General features: G+C 39.2%; 1 protein-coding gene across 8 annotated transcripts in view; it reads left to right on the top strand.

Moving 5' to 3' along the window:
- Fife (regulating synaptic membrane exocytosis protein fife) overlaps positions 1-25,989 on the top strand; it is a 125,871-nt gene that overhangs the window by 67,314 nt on the left and 32,568 nt on the right. For 7 of the 8 annotated variants that reach the window (XR_013085382.1, XR_013085383.1, XM_076813165.1 and 4 more), the window contains 8 exons: positions 610-915; positions 3,536-3,743; positions 10,032-10,207; positions 14,155-14,223; positions 20,970-21,094; positions 22,758-22,870; positions 22,968-23,038; positions 24,394-24,452. Coding sequence is in view for 6 of the 8 variants with exons in the window: in XM_076813165.1 (XP_076669280.1) it covers positions 610-915; positions 3,536-3,743; positions 10,032-10,207; positions 14,155-14,223; positions 20,970-21,094; positions 22,758-22,870; positions 22,968-23,038; positions 24,394-24,452 (1,127 nt within the window). In the remaining 2 variants the exon portion in view is untranslated. The remainder of the gene's footprint in view (positions 1-609; positions 916-3,535; positions 3,744-10,031; positions 10,208-14,154; positions 14,224-20,969; positions 21,095-22,757; positions 22,871-22,967; positions 23,039-24,393; positions 24,453-25,989) is intronic. The other variant, XM_076813164.1, reaches the window with a different exon arrangement.

Genomic DNA, 25,989 nt, shown 5'->3' with positions numbered 1-25,989 from the left:
TACGCAGCAATAAGCTTCGCAATATTGAGGAATTAAAAAAAAAATAATAAAGGAAAAGAATTGAGAAAGTTAGAAACGCCTCCAGTGCATTTAAAGTTGCATATTCAAAATCATTACAGGGAACTGACTTGTATCAAAAGGACCCCTGACAAATCGGGAAATCCTTTTTAAGATTTTTTTTCCATATACTGAAACCTGATATTTAAAAATCAAGATATGCACTGTCTTGTGCATAAATTAAGCTGTATTCTCTTCAAAACGAAATTTGATATCTTAGCAACTGGTGCTACAGCAGCCCCTTCTTCTAAGGCCTCTTCATAGTTACAGCATTTGCGGTACCGAAAATATCTCAGAGATTAGTGGATCTATTTGAATAAAATGATGGCGACAAACGGTTTGCGGAATCGTTTTCAGCGCACAAAAATCTATAAGCAACGGCCGTTGAATGTTAGAGAACAGAAAAAAAGTTAAATTTTGTTGGATAATGTTTTAGGATTCCGCTATGGAAAAGTATTATTGATAATTTACCAAAACCCCTGTGTTACACATGAAAGAATTCAACAGGAAGGATTAGCGTTTCGAAAGTCATGTGGTCTATCGTAATGTTAGTAGAGCCACCGGAACCGATCGAAATAGACGATGAAGAGGACCGTCGTAGGAGGGCTCGTAAGACTGGCGGCACTGTTCGCGTTAAATCCCGAATGACCAGGCAAAGATCATACGACGACGAGATGAAGAACGTGGGTATATGTGGGAGTGGTGGGCAGCATGCGCTTCCTGAACCTGGCCTGGGACTTCCGCCCCAGCTGCCGAGGCGAGCATCAGCCTACGACGTTTACGCCACCCCAGTAGTCGGGGGGCTTAATGCCATGGCCATCGCGGCTGCACAGCACAGGGCATCAATTTCAGCGCAAGGTAGAAAAGCTTACTCTTTTAAATGTGGAGATTGAAAGTTTAGCATATGTCGCGTGCGGAGATCCTTCGCTCGTATTTACGAAACACACTCGCTGAACGCCCATTGGCGTTCCCAGCACGAGCTGTGTGCATTAACTAGATGCATATATTACTGTGTGGTTATATATATATAATGATTGGCATTTACGACCTTGCTGCGACGTCTTCCCAAAATGGGAAGGTATGCAAATTTTCTAAAATTATCATCTGTCAGCAATGACTAGATATTTCGAAAGAAGGATTTATAATTCTCTTAAATTTACCGGGTACATTAACATATTCTGTATTGTGCAGTTGGTATGTGACGCGAGCGAAGGATCATCCAATATCGACAGCACAGTGGCTGCATTAATTAACTCCGTTTTAATTAATGCTGGCTCGTTTAAGTGGCTGATAAATTACAGTTTTCCATTACGCTGGCACAGCCACTGATTTTCAATTACGAGCCCCGATTATGCGCCGCTTTTCAAAAATCGCGCTCGCTTTCGTACCGCTAAAGATCGAACGCGGTTCCACCAGCCCTCGATGAATTTAACAACAAATACGTTTCGATGGAATTTAATGAAGGGGAATAAAACCAGACGATAATTGAATAATTCGTTCACCACTGTCCGTCAATTTTACGAATTTTCCTGAAGCGTTTGTTACCGAAAAATTCATACCCTCTGTGTAGTGTTTATTTCTGTGTCCCCGACCTGCCACTTCTCCGCCCGATGGTTTCGAATCGTTTATTCCGTCAAACCTTCGACCTTCCGCGATCCTCGGCTTTTCATTTCGTTTAATCTATTTAAGTTCTCCGCGTAAATGACGTTACCGCTTCCTCGTGGACAAATACGCGGGCAGCGTTACGCTTTGAGACCGCAAGAGTTAGTCGTGGGACAGTTTCAAAAGGACGTACACTCGATTATCTCGGCCGTGCCTTTTGCCGCCCTTATCGTGGGACGAAAGTCCCTGGGACGTGTAATCGAGTTTAGCTTCCTTCGGGAACTACGGCTTCTAGTTAGCCACATCCATGTCCGCACGACAATCCGAGCCTAACTTCACCTAATTTCAACCGGATCTGTAACTTAAGCGTTAATCTGTACTTAATGGTCGAGATACTTTTCGACGATAACCGCTCTAATTTTAAGCTTTTAATAACATTTGTTATTAGAAATTTTGTGAAATACACTTGCTGTAGTCTATACGTAGAAGAGTTGTGTTTCAGAGTGGTCGATGAGGAGATAAAATAGATTGACTATCGGGTAATTATAGTAATGATATTTCAACTTAAGCATTATTCACCGAAACTTTCTCCACTCGCTAAACTCTCTGAATTGGCTATGAATTCTCTCTCTGCTTGCTCTTTAAAGACTGATACGATTAAAGGACAAATTTACCACCCACCTGTCAGCTTTAAAGACTCACCAACACATACATAAACGTAAACACACAGAGTCGACTTGTAACTATTTTTAATAACCCAGTGACACTTATTCTCTCAATATTGTCACTGCCACGTCCATTCACATACGTAAATCTCTTACAATATTATATCTGTATATTATTCTAACGTTGTAAATAAACTGAAACAACGAATACAGGATTGTTGATAACAAGGGAACATATCGAATCCCCACTGTCCATAAAAAAAAAATGGGTGATCCAAAATTACTCTTTGTGGATAAGACGATAGCGAGTCTAATTATGAATTGAATACCCTAAGAGCTTTTGAAATCGGTCCATAATTAAGCTTCTTACAGTGGCGCCTGTCAAGAGCTCTAATTTCTATAGTGGTACAATGAATGCTGCATATCTAATGCAAAAACTGATAGAATTCAAACAATTATTTTTTGTTTGTTCCTCAAGTATGTAGTAATAAAGTCCAAAAAGCTTTTTTACTGTATCTTGTGCAGTTTGTTTCTTTTTAATTCATGAAAATCACGTAATTTTCAAGCGTTTTGACTGGAGGGTACCCTTAAGTTATATTATATTTTGCCAGTTGTCCACTGAATGTTTGTCACAGGTATAAAAGTCAGGTCGACCCCCAGCTTTAGGGGATGTTTACACGCTTTCAACATGAACGATTGCCGATAACAAAAAACACCTGTCTAATATTTCTCTGAGAACTACTCCTTACAAAAGCCCCATTAAAATACACAACTCGCAGTATCAATCATCTTCTGTAACGAATTAAACTTTGTATATTTTATAACTCGAAAACTGTCGAATTCTAGAATCCATGATTGGCAAAAATTTCACCAGTTGCACGACCGAATTCCACACGTGTGGATAGTATATATCAAAAAAATTTTGACTACCCTGCATAAACACTTCAATAGTTGCGCATGCTGTAGTGCACAGTATTTCCAGTTGAAAAGTTGAAAGAGAAGGGAACAATCGAGCCGTGAATGGTAGAGAATGAATTGGTAGAGGAAGAAGGGATGATTGTGCCTTTGGATTTTACGATTTCAATCAATAGACGTAGGGGATGAACAGTGAGAACGATCCACGAACGTAACTAATCCATAGGTTTTTAATTTAAAATTTGAAAGATACGGAGAACGTGTGTGCTGATGCGAACGAAACTTCCATTCCCCAGGTGGCAGGAAACCAGAGGAAAGGCCGACCATCCGACGGTCGTCGTTTCGTGCAGTGAAGCCATTGATGCCGTACGAAGTCGGGGCTGGAGATGAAAGTATGATGAACTTGGAGGGAACGTCTGTGCCAGTGGTTCCACCAGCAGTGGTGCCTCAACCCGTTTTGGTTCCTGACGAGGAAAGACGCACCAGACGACGAGGATCGCAGCTGTGAGTGCCAAAATGTTGAGTTTTCCACGTAGCCATAGACAGTGATTATTATTTTTCTCCTGAACAATGTACATACATATTATGGTTAATAAGTACGTTGAAAGTGCAAACAATTGATAAAAAAAAAGACAACCGAGAACAAAATAGCTCTAGAGAAATTCTATAATGGGCTAGTGCAGCTTCTAAATGTACAAAGTCCCTGAAACTCTATTGTTCATTGAAGGGTATTTATTTTTCCAAAGTCATTATATTCTCTCTTTGACAAAATTCAACAAACGATTCAAAGCAAAACAGCTGGAAGTGCCAAATTGCATCTACTTAATCCATTCAAATCATGTTTAAATAGTTTATATGTAGAGTTTACTACTCTACATATATAGAATTGCTTTTGAAAATTTCTGTTACTGTACTATTCGTGGAAACATGTATAAGATAGTAGTATATAACATCACTCCTATATAATGTTACTTTTCGTTTGCATACGTTGAAAAAGAAACTTCTAAGTCGAGTAGTCGACACGACGTGCTGAAACCCGTCTCCTTTTCCGCATCCCTAGAGGTTTTCTTTCCGCAGACGAAATATTTCCTCTTTGACGGCACAATATAAGGGACCCACTTCCAAAGCATACAATCAGGGACACAAGACTTTTATTTTGAATCCAGTAACCCGTTATAAGCGGGTTTCGAATTTATCAGCCTTGGGAAAATATGAATCTGGTTATTCTTTTGAAACCTTTCTGTATTTCTATTTCGATGTTTAATTTTCCCAGAAGTTGCGCAAGTTTCAAACCCTACGAGTGAGTAATGAATAACGAAACAGATATTTTATAAAAACAACGTTGCATTATATATCGATTTATTCGCGTTTGATGAACACAATGAATCTCGTGTTTTTAATAAAGAATATTTATACTGCATAATATTAAGAGGAAAGATTAATAAATTTAGTAAATCTGCAAGCAAAATTCAATGGAAGTATAAAATATCACAAACATATTTTGAGACGTTAGTACCTCGTTAAAAATGTAATGTAAAAGATTCAAATCATAATCCAAAATTCATGTTAAAGGGACACTCAACTCCCATCAGCCATGAAAATTGCGTTCCACGTTTATGCTTCCTGTGGGGCACTTGTTAACTATAGTTGCTATAACTTCACACTCAGTACTAATTAAAATATTACACGTGGGTGGAGTGAGGTGGTTTCAAAATTGCTCTTGTTCAAAATGCAGGGGGTCCACTATGGGCGTTTTACAATCTAATTAATCATACACAAAATTCCTTTAACAAAAGTCACTTACACTTACATGTATGTATATCAATTACCATATCCTAGCAAAATTACAATAACTTAGTCAATACATATCACTCAATTTGTTTGGGTAAAATACACGTGCTGTTATCCCAAATGAAACATAATAGTAGCACCTATTTTTCATGGGTGACAAATATCATCCCCAATAAATCCCCCACTATACCAATTTATCCAAAAAAACAACGATCAAACAGCAATTAACTCTTTACACTCGAATCTTTTTTGCTACCCTTTGGATCCATTTTTGTGATACTTCCAAAGTAGATTAAATTAACTATCGTACTTTATTATTATCCCAAACCCCATTCGAGTTGTTCCACAAAACTAGGCAGCAGCTAACAAGAATCCTAAAGTCAAGGAATTAATAAACCTCTAAGAATCGGCCCTTGCGAACAATTTTACGATTAATCGATATCTCAACGTTGTTTACTTCCTTCAGTTGGTTTACTTTATACCTTAATAACAAAATTCTAGACCAGGATGTCTCTCAGATCGTCAGTTCCGTTTACGATACCCAATCGCTGTACCTGCACCGAATCACTAATTTCCCTTCCCTTCTCACGCTTTTCTTTCCAACCAAAATTTTCACCACACAAAACTAGGTGGTACAAGGTGTACATCCACTGACACTTGAGGAACTCCGGTAAGATTCGGTGCGGTGTAAGTAACAAATTGCGAGCTCGCACGTCAAACACCCTAGTTACAAAAAGAAGCCAGCGATTACTCAGTGTCAGGACATCCACGCTCACACACATACACATCGTGACACGTCAACACACTCTACATACGCTAGATTCCATTACAGCAATCTGGATTAGCGAACTATCAAACAAACGTGCTCCCGTCGAAATCATTCCTCGTCCTCGCCAGGAACCACTCGCCGCACATTAACTTGGTAATTGTAGCACGGGAACGAGAGTAAGGAGTAACGCGAGGAGTAACGTTAAAGTGTTAAAAAGAGGTATAATTCCCCGGGATCGCGTCTTGAGCGGTAAATTACCGGCGTTCCCGCTGGCTGGCTGTTCCCTCGTTCAACTGTGTTCCGCTCTTCTCCCCCCTGTAAGGACGCGGCTCGGCCGCGGAACCAGCAAAAAGTGAAGTAGATTGCAAACACGACGTTCCCGCCACTAGAGAAATAATTAATGCCACACCTATGCACGCGAGCTCTCGCGAACACGTCTTCCTGACGTTGTAACCCCGTTTCCTTCCTACATGGCCGCCCGGAGTTATCGCAATTCCACAGATCCGCCCGAATTTCTGAGGCTTCATATCCGCGTTCCCAACAACGGCCTTATTAATCCCGAGGGTGGAATTACTTCTCGATTTTCGCGAAATGGCTCCGTTCGACGGAGGGCTGGGTGTCATTGTTCTCCGAGATGAATCCCCTTCTTTATCAAATATCGATTTAGACTCGTTGCCATCGTTAACCCTTCAATGCCGAGTCGTTGGGCAAGTTCTCCTCGATTTTGCATTTTAATGCAGAATTATTGGGAGATGTGGGTGCAGATTCGACTGGTTAATTGGAGTTTAGACTGGGGAAGGGTCTGGTAAACGTACGATTGTCTGTAAAATAATGGTTTCAAGGTGTTCAGTCGATTAGGTAGTAAGTTGATTGATTGATATGTGAACAGTGGAGTATTTTTGAGAATTTTTTTGTCCTTTTTAGGGGTTCTAAACCTCTTTTGATGCCATACCAAAGGGATACTTTATAAACACTTGCTGTTTACGAAATATACCTACCTTTATATTATTTAAAGGGAAGAGTCAACGTATCGTTCTGATACTGATAGGAGTATCGAATATCGAATAAAATAGTATGTTACGTGACATCAGAGTCTAAAGTTAATAGTTACGGAGATATTTTCTACTCCGCCATCGCACTGATGGCAATTATTAGCTTTCAAGGTTTCCTGAATATTGTTACCTAATATTTCAAGTGGCATATTCTGAAACGAGGAATACTTTTAACTTCGGAGAACCTGCTTTAACCATCCAACAACATGATTAAATTTATATCTCATTCTCGATATTACCACAAAATGCCCTTGCAATTACACACCCTAGTAAAATTACATCCCAACACTTTTCAACCATATTTTCTTCTCATTCGAAAGCATTACGGGCTACATCGAGTGAAATATCTGGAAAGTAGTCGAAGCCTCGAGGCCACCATTTAATACCTTTGGAGGCCATTAGAGGGGCCTCTGTTAATTCGAGAAGAAGACCGCTATAACCAGAATGGAGCTGGCCAAGCGAAGAAGGGAACGAAATCGTTGACCGATGGTTCTTTAAAGAGGAACAGTTTGAGTTTCAGAGGTCGGGTATCAGTACGTTCTAGCTGGAAAGAGTTTCCAGAAGCGATTAAAACTTCCGTTGAAGGTATTTCTCGATGGTCCTCTTATCTCTCCGTCGTTGAAAAAATTTGCACGATTATATAGTGGGGGATTCACAACGATCCACAACAACGCATCGGAAAACGCTGGTGCTTCACCTTTCTTCGCGCTTCTCCCAAGCAACGTTCAACCGCCGCCGCTTCCCTTTTAATACGGATGTATCCGAATGGGCGGTATCGATTGCTGGGAGCTCATGAGTTGAGCGGAGGCCTCGCGAAATGCCATGTTTCACTCGATTCAGCGCTTTTCGAGCATCAACCTTCTTAAGCCACTCTCGATCTTCTCGACCACTCCAGAAGTGTTCCAGACCGATGGGACACTTTAGGTACTTAGGTCGAGACCCAGATTAATTAGGATTACAGGGGACAGTGTAACTATTAGGCAACTGTACCTGTGTCTTTCCTATTACTAATTCCAAAGTGACCTGATCTGATACGTTTATGGCAAGGACAAAAAATTTCGCCTAGTTGTGTATTTCATTTATATAGAGGAAGTGCAGTATATTTGGTGTACCACTTTGTTTAAGGCGAATAAAAAATTACGGCAGAGGATGGGAACAAATAAAACTGCATAATATCATAGGGAAATTAATAAACTTTTATATTTCAAACTCTCAGTAATAATGAAAAAGAGAAAGTAACCGAAAATTTGGTCCACATTAAGGAGTCAGTCCACTGTGGCGGTTTGAAAAATTAAGCTCTTTTTAAAGATTTTTTTTCTCCGTAGATACAACATATGATGCAATAAATCTTTTTCGTATTTATTATACAAATCATCTGAAAAATTGGATGATTTCTAATATGCATTTTTTAATTGAGGCTTAACCAAAAGGGATTGATTAAATCATCACGATATTGCTTTACATGTCATACATTAAGCAACTGATGGAAAGCGAATTTGATCCCATCGACTCACGATTGAATAATTCAGAACTCCTGGTTTCCAGTTGTTTCGTTTTACCTAACTTCATCGATGTACGTCACACGATTAATTAATGCGACTGAAGATAAACGAAATGGGTTACTCTGAATTTCACCGAGCACTACGCACTAATTCTGCTAATAACATGACGCAATTTCGTAAGTCTAATGGATGCCAAAGTACAGTGAAACATTGCGGATCACACGTTAACAGTCTGTACGCGTGCAATCGTTGTTGTATGTAAAACATTCTCCACGCGAGTTTTACCTTCTGCAGTCATAATATCGCAAACGTGCAACGAATAAATTGTTCTTTGTGCTGTGCTTCGTAACGACCGTGGCGATTGTTAGAGCTCGTTATTATTTACTAGACAGAACGAAATGTAACCAGCAAAATGCTCTATAATTGTGATATTGAAGCGAATATTAAACGAGAATAGGTCGTAAAGTAGAATCGAAAAAGCTTTGCGATTTAATTGAATTATTTATGTATTCAATTGGAAATTAAGCAACGTGTGGGAAATTGGAATTAAAATATTACGTCAATTAAGTTTTGAATGCTATTATGTGCAATCGGTCAATCAATTTGAATCGATGCTCCATTAATAATAATAATATTGTAATTAATTATAATAATAGTAACCGCATTGTGGAATAATTAATATTCACTTGACTAGTTTTGTTAAATCCGGGTGTGATGGATTCGGCGATTAACGAAGGAGCTTTTATCTATCATTCAAACAGAAATTTTGAATAAATAAAGGCAGTTGAACATTTCAAACACAAGCAAATGTATAAAACACAAATAATTTTAATTTACTGGTACCTAAACATATAAATACGAGGATAATAACAGCACTACTTAAAATAATTAAGAGATCACTTTTCTCCTAGTTTTTTTTGCAGCGCATTTTAAAACTAGAACTACCAAGCCCGTCAAACTGATGGGTTGCGAATATTTTTCTTTAAAATTATTAACACCATGCTGATATAAACGTAGAAGTTTATGATGACTTTTAATAAGATGGAACAACGGTTATATTTCTTTATTTGTTCCTGTTCAAATGTTTTAATTATTAATTATCTATTTAATGTATACCTAAATATACCAAGACCTGTCTGAATGAAAATTAGTCATTAAAATGAGTTACCTATAAAATGAGTTTTAGACTAAAAAATATAGATCAATATCTGTTTATTCATTTATACAAAGATTCGCCGTTATTTATCACAAAAATGTATTCTCGTTCTTATACTATAAACTGGTGCAATAATTACTGCTATTGCATGATACTTTCTTCCGAAATGTCGAACCAAGTGATATTATTTCGTGGTAACATGAAATCACAGTGACTACAAAATCTTATCGACACAATTACCTTATAAACAAATAATTTAATACATTAAATGCTGTTTTTGCATTTATAATTTTTATCCAAAAAACCACATGTAAAAGCACATGTTTCGAATTGACGGGTGTGGTAGAACTAGGTATATGTTCATCCGACGCTGGTAGTTCTAGTGTTAGCAGACGTTTTATATAATTTAACATCCCTGCTCGAGGAAGAGAGAATACAATAATTATTATTCCCCTGATCCTTCAATCTACAAATTACACACTATTTCCGCGTGCAAGTCAATGCTTGACACTATGATTTCAGACCGGATATAAACGCGATAAAAGCGTTGACATCTGTAGCTCCAGGAGCAACAAAGGTGGTTCCTCCGCCAGTTGTAAACAGGGTGGCCGCTGAAGATCGCGAACTGGCCCGACAGGGAAGCCTCGTGGACGGGGAGAGCATTAAGATCGTTATCCACCATGCGGACAACGATATGAGTGAGTATCTTCGCGAGAATCTTTCATTAAACTCCCTCTTCTTATTCCACATTACGGCGAAGTAATATCACGGGGCCTTTATTGTTTTCCACGCCTGAGGCGCTTTATCCTAAAACTTATAACTTCAGCTAACAATATCACGGTGTACTTGGAGTATGTTCTTGGATATTGGTGTACGAGGTGGATGGCGTAACTGAAACTACTGGTGTAATATTCCAAAACTATCGGTGTTACCAAAGATCGTTAAATATATCGATGATTTAAAAGAGGTAGGCTGCGCGATCAGGTGGATGAATTTTCTTATAATTTTGCTCGTAAGCCGAAGTTAATTCCGTTGTAAATAAAATAATTGTCGTTAAAGTATTTCAATATTTTTTTTATTAAAAGATTTCGATGCATTTCGATTTATAAATATACGCGAAATGATCCAACTTTTGACTCGCAGGCGTACTGCGATTTAAGGGCGCCAACTCTTACCTTTATCGTGCACTTGTAAAGATGACGTCATTTAGCCGTGGAAATCAATAAAACGACAACGGTGAATTTTGAATTCCAAAGTGCAATATAGTGGGTCACGGGTTCATAAAATGCACACTTTTACGCGCGGCTGAAGTAGAGTCTACTTACATCATTCATGTTTTGTAAGCTTTTTTATAGCAGACATAAGTTTGACTTCCGCCTGCATAATTCTAGGTGCATGTACAGTCTTTAAGTGTATTGAATAAAATTTGCGATGAGCGCGATGTGGTTTCCAGAAATTTAACCATAGTTTTGACATTTAACTTTTCAGAAATTATCTACAAAATTTAAATCATCCGTGCTCCGGTTTACATTTCGATGCAATGTTAAGAAGTATAAAGAGATCCTGTAAATCAGACTTTTGTGAAATTTTAAATGATGTCTCGTTTCATAAAATTGGAATGTCTATGCAAGCTGATCTTTAAATTCGTGACAATACTGTAGGGGGTAAATCTAAAGCATAAAACAGAAAACGAATGTTTTGTGAAGCGACATTCTTTGTTTTACACGGTGTCTATAGTTCACTCTGACACTGTCGCAAATATATCATGCTTTACATTCATTATGTAAGTGTAATTTATTTTAATAAGTTTTATGGTGTGACGAGGTTTTTCGTATTATACAGAAAAGTAGACTACGTTTATTCTACAAGAGTGAAAAATTGATTTGAAATGGAATTGCTGCACACATATCTGAGGTTCCTATCAGTTTGAATAACGTTTACTTGAAATAGTTTTCAAAATAATGCGAACGCGAAAGGTCACGGAGAGACGTATCTCCAGTAATATTGGTTTGCCACGCGCGTCTGACCATAAACGGACCGTCATCACTTGTTCTTTCACGTTTTGCTTCTCCCTCGCTCTCTACACTTACATATCAACAACAATTCTTTCTATTTTGCTACGTGCATCGCACAATATACACATTATCTTCCAAATTGTTTTGTTATGTCAACAGAATACTTAAAAGTATGTACTAATTTATATTAAATCCTATTCATAATCCTTCACTTCCACAACCATCAACTCTCAAAAATATCTTAGCAACTTTCTTGTCAACTCTTCCTTGAAAACTCCTTGCAAAAATGGTAATGAAACTTCTTTTGGAACCATTTTATTCTCCTTTGAGAGATTTGTTTATTTAAGATTACTAAAAGGATCTCTAATTGAGAAGTAGATCTTCCTACATAATTTAGAGATCATATTACGAAGCAAGATAATGTAGTTATTGTCCCTTCAGGTTTACTGTACAGTAAAAGAAAAGGGAGAATAAAGAGTGCAGTGAAACAGATCTAATAGTGAATGAAGATGCTCTTGAACTGTAATATTGCTTTAAGAATCAGATGATTGATTTCGAACTTGCTGAACGTGGACATCCTTTCTTCTATGTGAAAATTCTCTAATGACGTCCTTGTTCTTTATCCGTTGCACAGACCTATACCCTTAAGCTCGTTTATTATCACAGTTGGTTCTATTAGCTTAAAAACTCATTCGCGACGATCGTTTAATTTTTATTCACCCGAACATTGTACCTACTGCTTCTCATGGTGCGCAGTTTAATGAAATCAGGAGCAAAGGCAGCAGAAAAGTTAAGATAATGCTGGATAGAAATGATTTTAAGTTAATTAAAAGCACACAGCAATGTGGGGACGCTAAATATTACGAGTTATGAGTTTCTGACGAAATGTTACGTTTCTGCTATAAAATTCAACATCATTTTACATCTGCTATTTTCCTCTTTACTGGGATTAACAAAGAAGTTTCACAAAGTGACATTAATCTATTTTTTTTTGCAACTTCTTCCGCCAAATTGGTACTTTCTGCAACTCAGTTTTCTTCAACAAGAGTTGGGCATTAACTAAATAAAAAATTATTTAAATAACAGATCAAGAAAAGTTACTTTAATTTTAGATTATTTACTTAAAGTTAATTTATTTATTCGTGGTCCGTTTCAACTTCAGCGTTGAATAAATTTTTCAACTTTAACTGATCAACTTTATTCGACACATGACGAATAATTTTTTTAACTCTTATTCGTCATTCGAAATTTATTTAAATAAAAATTTTGCCCATCTCTGATTACACAGGAGTTACAAGCTTCTTTCCCACAAATGACAATGCATAGCGATAGCGAGCATAAACGTCATCCGTCTCATCCCTTGAAATGGCGTGCCATATAATTTTCTGCACATTTTGATGGTTAATTTAAAAGCACTGAACTTGTAACTTATCAGTCACATTTTTCCATAGCGATATTACATATTCCTACTATTTTCTGCGAGAGAGACCAATAACACTTTATGCAAACGAACACTCATTCCCGACGAAGTATCTCGACGAAAGGGAGTACATCGATAAAAGATAATCGGCCATCTCTAACGTGAAAAATTTTATAGGAAATATTCCAAGCGAGAGCACTTTTTTCCTGGCTGGTAAAAATTCTTTTGGCGAAGTGCTTCGCCGATGGAACAAACATGCACGCGTATGGGCGAAGGGATTTGTCCAAAGAAGTAAACGTGAAAGTGAAAAAAGCTAGTCGCGGGACAGTGAACCTGATCTTTCGACGCAATTCCTGGGGGATCTAGCGGAATATGAAATTTGATCAGTTTGCAAGTAGATCCCTCAGAAGGTTGCCGTAAAAAAGCTATGAAAAGCTTCTATGGTACCATATCGGAGAGACTGCAATCTTGGTGTGGGCAGTGCAGATAAGAAGGTTTTTATTCGATACATCTCAGGGCCGTTTATCAATTTATAATGTTGACAAAATTGCTGTTCCATTTTTCTAAGGAATGCTTATTTATTGCACGGGGGATACGGCATATTTAGGGAATAGGTGGTCATTGAGGGAGAAAATGATTCTCAAACATTTCCTTGGGACGCTGTATTACCAATTTTTCACATTGTGGAGCAAACAGATCCTTTTTCCGATAGACTTTTTTTTATCATATTTCACGGTCCTCTGGGGAAAAAATGGTGGACTGCCAAAGAGAGTGGGAGACGCCAACTCACTTTCTGCAAGAATGAGCATCGATCGACAATGGAATTGGGGGTATAAACGAAATCGTCTTTACGCTACATCGAGCGGAAGTCACGCGTCTGCATTATAAAAAAGGAAGCTGGTCCAATCTTCATCCACCCTTCGAAGTTTCCTCCTTTGTTATCATTTCTCTGCGATAGCATTGGGGGAAGTCCTTATCATAATCCAAAGGTCATTTACCTCAAATAAGTGGAACTTTGGGAATGGTAATCCATTTGCGGTCACGAATCTACGAAATATGACATTCCCTTTTATATTATAGTCGTTTTCATATTCCGTAATCGTTGCGCCTGCGATAATAGCTCGAAAATCAGATGTTCAATGTAAAACAGAAGTAAACGTTGATTGAAATAAAAGTAGAAGAGAAATATTTTCTTTACTTTCTGTCGCAGCACCCTGGGTTAACGCAAAAAGAAGAATAAAGCTGAGAAGAGATGCAAACATGGACAAAGGGCACAGAAGTAAGTAAACGATCCAACAGAAATTAGATAAGTTGATTTTAGAAGTGTGTACCGAATCCACACTCCTACTTCATTCCAAACTGTCCCACATTGTATTAACCCTTCGTTGATACCCTGGGTGTGAGCCACCCATGAGCTGATTTTGACGCTCTGCACCTTCTACATGCAAAATAAATACCGTTTTTCCAAAGCCGAGTTACAAACTATTTTTTTCGCAAAATATTATATACGAACAACAACTCTGTAGATTTTTTAACTTCTAATATTGAAAGTAAAAGTTACAATGCTTTGAAGATTTTCGTTGTTTCTTCTCGACATATGGTAATCTAGAATTTCCTTACGAAAACTGTGATAAAATTTCAATCACAAAATTATTGGAATACATTCTAGAGATCTTGAAATTGATCGGGAAAAGAAGCGTGTCAACGAAGGGTTAAACTCAAAGGATATTACATATTTACTCTAATTCCAAAAAGTATATCAAGAATTTAAGCTAAAAAAGAAGTACCAATTCGAATACAATACACCATTCCACTTCTTTGAAATTACTTTCTCTTCGAAAACAATTTCGCGCGAAATCCATGGGATCATTCTGTTCTGCTGTTACTCGCATAATGGATATATATAATAATTTCTTTGGGTACAGAGTGTGTATTCGAAACGAATGGAAATTTCATGCAGCTACTCGCAAATACGCAGCCGATGAACCGTGCGAGCCGAAATGGTGTCATAAACGTTGATAAAGAGCGAAAGCAATGGGAACAATTGCTCGACCGTAGTAGTCGTGCGAATGACGTTTAATTACTGGTTGCGCTTTCAGCTGGGCTTGCTCACTTTTTCCTTCTCCAGATCCGTGCTGTGAATTGGTTAGCACTTGAGGTCGTGGAGATAGGATATACGCGAAGTTGTAAAACGGGAAATGGAGCTTGGCGGCCTAGTAGTCGTGAATAGGGTAATGGCACGCATCTAAATTAAAATTACCCCACACGTGTTGCCGCGCGAAGCTTTGATGACTGTAACCCGCCAACCCATGTGGATAATTTGATTGAGAATATCGCATGCATTAAATCATCGGCGGTGCTGGTATTAATATTCATTTCGATAGAAATTGAGAAATACAGCGGCATTTCAAAGTGACGAAGTATGGAGGAACTGGTAAGATATGTAATTAGTGGAAAAGGAAATGAGAGAAGGTTAATGAGAAATGATATTTAAATTAGAGATATGAATCTCTTTCTGTAACCCTTACGACGATAGAACGTTCCAGTGGCTCCACGTGCCATTTCTTATGGAAAGATGCACCTGTTTTATATTTTTAAAGGTAAATAATTGTTCTCAGAAATAAACATTCGACAGTGATGGAACATTTGACACTCGCTTCTATACCACTTTTCAAAATCGTTAATAAAAATTCGAAGATCCGAGGTATTAGAAAAGTTTTTAATAAGAATTCTTACGAGTGATTTTTACCAAAGCACTAGGTGGACTACCACAGAATTTGAGATTTCGAAAAGAAATTCTTCTTTTGAAACGGGATTTAAACCTTTAAGCGCGACACAGGACGTTCCGTAATCCAAAAATATCAACTACCTGCGTGAATGGCAGCTCAAAGCTTACGTCAACAAAGTGTACGAAGGTATATTCTACATAATGTTCTTCACTCTCCTTCAAGCGAGCTTTGTACTCCACTATTTTCTGTCCAGAAACTTTTTGAACGTTGCAAGCCCTGTTTATCCTCGTTAACCATTTACATTTCTGAGATAGTACAATCCGCGTGTTTCAAGCTTCCTTCCTTGCCACAATTTCTTTTCCCAAGCGATATAAAAACATCGTGCACATTTTTCATTTCGAAAACACATTTATCGAATAACACATTACGAGACACTTTCGCTGATTGTGGGTGAAAGTAACGTAACTAAAAATATCAAATACGCAGAGAGCTAGTCTGAAATTTGGCACCAGCAATCGCAGCTATTGCCAATTGACGTCAGAGAGCAAATGCACCTTTTGGATGGCCCACGTCAATTTCATAAGCATTTGAACGGAGCAATCACTGCTAATTGATGTTGACCATTCGAGAGGCGCGTTCTCGCGTTCGTTCTATAATCAACCGCATTGAACCAGTCAACGTTTCGTGTTTTTCGTGCATGCACTGTAGCTGGTGCATACGGCAACGTTTAACTGTAAATTCTGGGCGAATGAAATAAAATTGTGTCGCATACAGAATAAAAATAACAGACTTCGGGGAATATGACTTTTACAGGAGTGGCAGAGAATCGTTTGATATTAATTCATTAAATTGATTAATGATTTCATACATAATTTGATTAATGATTTCATACATAAATTGATTAATGATTTCATACATAAATTGATTAACGATAAATAATTAAAACGATTTTTGCTTCGGTATATAATCATAATTACAGTAAAGACTTAATTTATTGGTCTACTACAAGTAAGTTGACAGAGAAAGTGATTCTCATGAAAAGTAGATTACTTATTGTTAAGACTGGTTCAGGCACGTCCAGTAATTTAGTCCAGTGGCGAGTAATTTAGTAAATTTACCATTGTTTTACTAAACTACTCGACTAAAGAACCTTTTCACAAGAAATATTGTCACATAATTTCTCTTTTTCTGTTTCTTAACTCTTGCATTCTTAACAGTCCTCTTCACACTCTGTACGTTGCTTCGTAACGAGAACGAAGTGATGAATTAAACGAGTGAACGACGATTGTTTTTTTGATGAAATGCTATCAGCGAGTCTGGAAAGTGTCTCGCGCATTGAGCTCTAAACGTACCTGTAGAGTGAACAGAGTAACAGCAGCCGGTCCAAGAAAGAGGGAAAATAACGGGTGAACCTATCTCTGTCTTACAACAGGCTATGTATGTATAGTGCATGTGAGCGAAGTTACCCCCGCACCACATACATACATAACACAGATAGTACAGAGTGAGAGGGATGATAAGAAGAAGGATAGGTTCACCGCTTATCTTCTATTTCCCTCAGACCGCTGTCGCCTCTACTTCTTCCCACTGCTGTTCACTCTCCGGGTATGTTTAGAGCTGAATGGTCTCGCGTGAAGGGGCTCTACACGTACTTCCAACCTGAATACGTTCGAATGGACCTGGCTCTGTTCAGCGAATTAATTCGACGGTGTCAAAGAACGGCTGACGGGATATTCGATTTGCTGTGGAGGCGGAGGGAAATTTTCGGGCTATGGAGGCTCGTCAAGTAGACAATCGCTAACAAGATAGACCAGCCGCTATTTATTGAAAACCCCGTGGAGAAGCTAGGCGAACCGCCAGCCGATCAGATAATTACGCTGCAACGTCATTACCAGAACAAGCCCGCAGCTTCGTGCTTCATCGTAGGCTCGACGTACCTGGCTTGTTAATTAAGGCTGAATGACGGCTTTTGATTGGCATCCTCGTGCGTGCCCATCAAAACTCTGCTCGAACCTCTCTGCGGGACTATCCAGCCCCCTTGATCTTTTCCCGTCGCCAGGCTTGCTTGCCGAAGAATGCATGTTGCACCGTTTCACCAAGTCAAGTCGAAAGTTCAATAAAGTGTATTTATACATTGGTCCTCGAGTCGATATTTTCTGGAAAGGGCTGAAATTATTGTCCGAGAGTCACCGAGTGTTCACTTTGAGAGCAAACCAAGCTCGGAGTTTACTTTGTACGCTCTGTACGAAATCTTCCAGGCAGAAGCGGTCGCTGGAAGAGACCTGACCGACTAAAAGGGCGATTTCTCAAAACCTCGCACCACTTAACCTTTAATTATTAGGTACTGTACCTATTTATGTTATTTTTCTTAGAACAGTAGAGAAGTAATTTTTCCATTTCTGAAGCTTTCCCTACTATTATTACACTCGGCGACGTTAAAGTGTTAATATTTATATAGGGATGAAGGGTGTTAATCTTGCGGTGGGTTCTGCTTAGTGGGATTTAAATTATTAATTACTAATGTAAATATTAGAACACTATACCTAGAACCTTGGCATCTAGTTTAACTCCCCCCTGGTTGCACAAACATCGCGTTTCAATTTTCTTCAAAGTGTATCGCGTTTCAGATGCCCTTGTCGCAGAATAACGATTAAAAACAGCTCCAACACTCCGGCTTAGGTTTCATCCGCATCTGTCACTTTCAATTATTCGCTGTAACGGAGTATCCGCGCGAATCGATCTTATTCCTGCGCGACGGAGCGAAGAGACAGGACTGGAACGGATGGATTATAAAATGAAGAGAGGGATGATGAGTGACGGAGGGGGCGAGGAGTGATATGGACTGGAATTTTCGCGAGACGTTCAAAGATTAACGACGCTGATTAGCTTTGGATCTTCCATTCGAGTGAGCGCGAATCTCGTGATAACTATCGTTCCAGATCCGTGGAACCTGTTGCACGGTGTGTGCGTATGTAACCGAGTTAATTTAGTCGCCGTGCTAGTCGGTGTATTAAATTAGCTCGGCTTTAATCGCAAGCTTACTTCGTTACGCTACGAGGCGAACAGCCGTCAAAGGGGAACGTTCATTGTTGTGTGGATTTTGTTTCACCTTGTCGATGATTGGTGTTTTTTAATGAGATTATAACCCAGCGTTCCGAAGGACAACGCACTATCTGTCGGTCGAGATTAGAAGACACTGAACGAGACGATATTAATTATTTCCGTGGCTTTAGTTGTGGTGCGAAGATAATATGATCAATTTTTAGCGTTCTAGATTTGAGGAGGAATATTTATTTGTATTTTAGCGAAATCACGAATTTATTCTTTGTAGATTTTTTGTACTATAAACTTTATTCACCCTCAGTGGCGTTCGATCATTTTTAAAATGCAGCAAGGGTAGTCTAAGTTAAGTTAAAATGAAAAGAAATGAAAAATGATGGTACATATATTTTTTTCTATCTTTCTTCTTTTCTTCCAAGAAGATTAGTAAGAAATTGAAAAATATCGGACAATATGAAGGAAATGCCCAGACACTTCGGATGTGGGATACGCTGGGATAAAATCAATATCCAAGCACTCTGGGTGTACGATCGCAAAGGGTTGAAAATGTTTGAAATTGTACCTATAACATTTAGAATTGATTATGTAGAAAACAGCACTGCATTCTGAAATCTCTGTTTGTGTGACAAAGGTAGAGAACACTGAATAGTGAAAACAATAATATTGTTTAGCTGTTTCAAAATGCAGATAAATAAACATGGATATTCAGTTTGTTTTCATAAATACCGAGCATATTGTACTCCTAAATACTGTAGTATTCACTGATAAAAGCAGAGGTTTATTTTTCAGTATAAATATGGATACAGTTATACAAACGCCTAGGTTTATGCCTGTTTAAATGTATCTTTCACACTTGCAGCTGGAAGAGATCAATTATCTCTCTTATTTTCAAAACCATAAACCATATCAAACGCATTATGGATTTGCATGTTTAAAAAGGATGCAATTGTCTGTATGTTAGGAAAGTTTACCCGTTCAAATAACCATGTAATCTCTTGGCATAGATGATTATCAATGACTTATCAAGTTACTACAATTTCCAATAGATTATTGCAAATGGCGCTTGCGAGGGGCTGAATTCCATTTCCCTAGGATGAATTTTAGAAATGCTTACAAGGGAACATATCAAAGGGACAATCGCCGATTTTGATGCGACTTTGGTAGAAAGTAGTTCTTACAAAAATATTTCACTCGTATTTCATAAATTTCGATAAAAAAAACGTGTCAAATATGTGTGTAAGAACTACTCTCTACCAAAGTTGCATAAAAATCGGCGATTGTCACTTCGATTACTGCTCAATTTTATTAGTGGTCGCACATATTATAAAATGCAAATAAAAAAAAAAAAATACAAATTGTTAGTCCAACCCAGATCTAAAAGTGCACAGTTATTCCACCTAACTTCTATACCCATTTCTTATATTACGATGAATTTTCAATAAACCACGCGCAAATGTTGCTCAACTCACGCATTTCATTGAAAGGAAACAAGAGGGTGTTCCTCAGCCCGAATTACAGCGAAAACAGAGGAGATAACGCCACAGGGATGAACGCACATGCACGGATGTTATTTGTAGGCGTCATGTAATAAAGTTTCCTTGACGTTCGAGGCTATCGAGCAAGCGGGGCATGGTTTATAACGCGGTGGCTCGTTTAATTTACAATCTCGCACAAAAGAGCAGGCTTCAGATACGCTGAAAATTTTAAACTCCCGCCGAGGTTACCAGCTGCGATGAATACCAATTTACAAACATAAAGGTCATCCGCGCACCCTTTCCCCCTCCCCCCCCCCCCACAGGCATGGTCAACTTTTTTCATTATTATTTATTATTCCGCGGCCGTGAAATACGATTTTCACATTGTAATAGCAAAGTTTCTAACTTCGCTCAACTATCGGACGTTAATTTGCTTCCATGCAAACGAGCGATTAATCGGTGCCATCTGCACGGCGATGTAAAGTTCAGATCCCGTCCACGACAATTCGCTAATTAAGAACCTCGTTATCGATTCGAAGCACACTTAAGTACCGTTTACCTCGGCCAATTTTACCCGTCCTCGTTTGGCTCCCGAATGAAATAGACATTGCAAGTAATTTCCGCGCAGAATCGCTCCTGATTGTTTCACCCTCGATTGAGCTTTCAGGAGATTTAGATAAAAATTCTTTACCGTTAAGAGTGCAACCGGGGCGTGCATGTTTCACGGGTTCCTGCATTAAACATTCAACCCCTTTTTACAGCTGCTGGCTTCGGACTAAGAGTGGTGGGTGGTAAAACAGGGTCCGACGGGCGGACTTTTGCATATGTGATGTGGACCGTGCCAGATGGACCGGCAGCAAAAGCTGGCGTGCAACGCGGCGACAAGGTAAGAAAGCTTCGTACATTTTTTCGCTGCGCAGACGTGTTAACATAAATAGGTAAATTAGAGAAGCACCGTATGCCAGAGGGCAAGTGCTGTTTTTACCATTTTATCGAACGATTCCTGATGAATTTAGATAAAAGATGTTTGACGTAGGTGATAGACGGTAGGTAGGTATGGGGAGAACCGAAAAGGTACTGTTTGTACTTAAAAGAAGTAAGTAGAAATTATGGAAGAAAATAGTTTTATACGTGGTTTCGTCTGTAAGAAAATCGTCGGTCATCTTCAAAACAGATTTTCTCAAAAATAAAGCCTCGAATGGAAAGACTTTATTCTACAGATATATATTTTATTCGCCCCACGCGTAGAATCTCTATTTTCCCGGTTGAAAAAACATTTTCCTTGACTATGATTTTTTTGTGAGAAACGTTACCCCTAGAAAAGGTTCTTTCTAATTTTCGTGACGCTTTGAGAATAAGTGATTTCTGAATGTTAAAATAGCTCAAGTTTTCTACAAGCATGTTTGAAATTCTATAAATATGTAAAGGAATAAATAAAAGTTTGTCTAAAGACTGTTTAGCTTCCATGATTTGCAAAAACTGAAGCAGATAGAATTATGCAATACGTAGAAAATATTTCTTTCGAGATGATTCGAAATAGGGGGGTTTTGGAGATCCCAGTTTCGTGCCAGAGTTTACCTCGCCATTTTTCGCTTTTACGCAGAAGTATTTAATGATCGTTGAAGTTTCAACTAAAACGACGAAGATGCCGTGGCAACGTGTGTCCACCATTTAGCGGGTAGCGTTTATTGTATGCGGTTAATGCGCGCGAGTATCGACAACCATTCTCCCCAGCTGTGATTTTAATTAAGTTATCGACAGCTGCGCGCAAACGAAAACGCGCTACAATCGTGTACGTCAACCGGAATGGTATATCACGCTAAATCGCACGAATTCATTGACATATGGTCTTTTAATTTTACACGGCGAAAGTAACACCAGGAACGACTAACAATTACACCCTGCATACAACGCAGCTAATCTGTTTCGTGCTCATTATCATGGATTTCGACAGCTTTACCAAATAAACAGTACACACGCAGGAATCCAACTCTCTAAACCATAAAACACAGTAACTTTACTCGGTAGTCTACAGCTGCAGCTTCTATAAATATTACGTTGGGTGCATATGAAATTGCCGTTTCGAGTAGGGAAGTTTGAATGATAATATTCTTCCCTCTTTAACTATTATATTCATTTTATTTACTTGGGTTTCTGTGAAATTTCTCAGGTCAAAGCCAGCGTTAGCAATCATTATTGTATTCTCAATCCAAAGCAAAGCTAAGCTATGCTACGCTTCGCTAAGTTTTAAAAAATTTGCATCAATACAAACTTATGTCTACAGCACCGTCAGATACAGCATAGCATAGCATAGCATAGCATAGCATAGCTTAGCTTCGCTTCCAGGTAGTTCCCCGGCTTAAACAAAGAAAGTTTAGCGCTATCCTCGATACTATCATCCTTAAAATTAGAATAAAGCAGTGGTTCCGTTAATTTCGTTATTCATGTCCGGGAGTTTCTGTGGGATGGCGGGTTGCTTACTGTATACCGAATACTGACCGAATACTCCTCCGGTAAACGAGGAACTTGAATTCGAGTCTTGTTCCCAGGTGTTAGAGTGGGCTGGAGTGTCTCTAGTAGATCGAAGCTTCGAGGAAGTCGCTCAGATAACCGAGCGAGGGGATGAGATTGTCGAGCTGGTGATCGAGCAGGCCGCTGACGCGTAAGTAAAGTAGATATTAGATCGCTGGAAAGTGCCGAACGAACTTCCGAATCGGTTATTGTATCATCCACACACTTTTGCCTAACCCAAAATACAGGGACCTGCCAGACGATCTGGGCACGGTACCGGCCACGGGGAAATCGTCGGGGAATATGGGCCTGCTGATGGGTGAGTATGATGAGCAGCCAAGCTCCAACGAGCCATGTTCACTCAGTGAAAAAGATCGATCGTTAGATGCTGAGTGTCGGTAGAGTGCATCGTCGGCTTTAAAATCGATAACTCGCACGAAACGGCTGGATCGCCGGCCTCGCTATCGAGGCGCGTTTCGTGCGCAGGAAACGAGGGGCGCGAGTAGTTTTGTTTGCGCTGGACAGTAGTAGCCATTGTAGCAGTAGATTTGCTAGATTACGATACGTCCACTTTGGATTTTCTTTCTTCGACCGACGGAGAAAGAGAAAGGACACGCACTGAGATACAGGGCGCTCGCAAATCGGTGGTACGAGCTCCGCGCGAGGCACCCGCTTGTACTTGCAATTAGTTGACGGAGAAGGAACCGTTGGTGGGTACAGAAACGAACTATTTAATAGTAATTATAGAAGTTAAACAATTTCCACGGAATGCTCCGTTCAGAACGGCTCATGAGTCCCCCTCTTGAAATCCAGGATGATAAATGCCGGGTGTGGTCATATCAACTACGTTACTGGTGTGCTCACATTAGCAAACAATTATTGTCAGATAAGTCGGTTTTAATTTTTTTTTAAATTTTGTATGGAAATGTATCATTAGAGGTGTATGGGAACCCGAAATAACAGCCCGATTTGCGATTCGGGGGCCCACTTTCTTGCCTAACAATTCTTACATCTGACCACACTGCAAAATCGCAACATAAAAGTTTTCGGGCACCCATAAACTCGCAAATTTATACGTGTTTAGTTTTAGTTGTGATTTTGCAGTGTGGTCAGATGTAAGAATTGTTAAGCAGAAAAATCGGCTCCCGAATCGCAAATCGAGCCCCGTAATTTCGGGTACCCGCACCCACCTATATATCATGAAACTTGTCTGATGAGAGTCTAATTTCATGACACCAATGACAAAATAATTAGAAAGGAATAGAATAGTGAAATAATTGTCTCATAAGATTAAAGTTTCGCGTGAAACGCGTTATTTTTGTCTCATCAGGGATTTGCACCTTAAGAGCAAGCCCGGAACAAGAGGATCCGAAGATCATGGGTTCGATTCCCATTGCCTCAGGCCCTCTTTTTCCGAAAGCTATTCCTACAATTTATTAATTAGTTAGGCACATAGTAAGTTGCCAGGAGCAAATGAATAAATTCACCAAGAATTCGGTAATAGCTGTTCTCTGCGCCCACATGCAACGGCTTTCCTTTCAACTCGGCAATCACCTCTCGTGCCACGAGTGAAGTTCATATACCGAAGTTACGAGCGCTCTGCCAAAAATAATTCATACAGAAGTCTGTATCCCTTTGCTGCTGTTCTCACGACGAATCTGAAATGTTTTGCAGAAGCGGAAACGGATAAAACACCCTCCTCACCGACGCGCAGGAAACTGCCAAAGACGCCGGTATAACGAGTTCATAAATTGACACCTACACGTGACCGTCTCTCTTTCTTTTCTATCTTTCTCTCATTTCCACGCAATGTACACGCATACGCATACCACACCAGGAATAAACCTCGATCTGACCGAGTTTGTATTAGTGTAGCGGAAAGAGAAGCGCAACAGCACCACCCTACACTTAACGAAATAGAAGCCGAAAGTGATCTCTCACCGCCTCTCTCGGTCTTTCGCTTTGTATATATATCACATACATATATATATATATATATCTCGCGATCCGTATATTCGTTTGCGAGTACCACGGGTACAAGCTGCACTTACTTACGCGTACCTAACGCATTATATCGGTGTGTAGGGGCAAGAAATAGCGGCAGCGACCTGTTAGATGCTGTAAAAGACCGCCTTCGATGTAAATAGCAGACGTGCGCTCTTCGCCATTTAAAAACGTGACGCGTGAGCGCGATCACGCTTTCTCAACGATTTCGTCCAAGGAAAGAACGGAGGATACTTAGGAGACACGAACGACGTTCCGTCGAGTTCCGCGTTTCAGTTTCATTGGTTCGCAGGGGATGGCACGCTTATTCCTGGATACCCGTGTCCGCGGGGAAATCGATAATTCGCGTCGTTGAATTTCAACGCACTTTTCGGTGGCTCGCCAGAAAAGTTCCGACCAACTTTCACGTTTCGGGCTCTGCTACGTGAGAGCTTCAATGCCCTAAACTGTGCCGTTCTACTTCGGGGCTGTTAGAGCGTGACATTCATACGGGATGTGCAAGTATGTACAGATCTTCGAGTGTAAGAGTCACTGTACGGCGAATATCGAAGATTTCGTATTAAAATCAAAAACGTCGCGGACGATCTATGAGTTAGTGGGCAATTTACACTTTCAACATCGTTTAGAGAAGACACAGTGGAATCTCGATTATTCGGAATGTCGGACATGTTATTCGGATAATTGATTTTATCAGATAATTACGTTTTAGCGCAAAGGGCGCTGATTTATTCATTAATTTTCCATTTAGAAACCAAAAACTGCAAAAATATTTTGTTTTTTTTTAAATTACTAAAAAAATTACTTAGGAGATTTCTAAGTGTACAACTTTTCGGAGTTGCTAATTCGCACATTTATTTCAAATGACTATTTCTTTCTAGAATCTCTCTATTCGCTCTAGAAGTGTAGTGCTACTATTTTTAAGAGTATAGCTACTTTCATTTTCGTATTTTTCGTTCTGCTGGTGCAGTGGGGCACTCAAGATTTAATCTTGGGGGTAGCCGAGTCGAACGGATAAAAATATTTCTAATGCAAATTCAGTAAAATTCATTAAATGTTTATGAAAATTTAGTTAATGAATAAGATTCAGCTTTCTTTTCTTCTTACAACGCCCCTTCTATGGGAGTGCCGTGGTGCTCTGGTGTTTAAACAGTTCTTTTAAATGTCAGTGCCTTCTCCGTTTCTCGATGGAATTATTACTACGCATTATGACCATTTTGCTACTTAACACAGCAACATTATTTGGATATTCGAATGTTGAGGTAAAAA

The sequence above is a fragment of the Andrena cerasifolii genome, chromosome 5 (genome assembly GCF_050908995.1).
Source record: "Andrena cerasifolii isolate SP2316 chromosome 5, iyAndCera1_principal, whole genome shotgun sequence".
Lineage (NCBI taxonomy): Eukaryota > Metazoa > Arthropoda > Insecta > Hymenoptera > Andrenidae > Andrena > Andrena cerasifolii.
The sequence above is the reverse complement of the archived record's forward strand: the minus strand, read 5'-3'. Positions and strand labels throughout refer to the sequence as shown.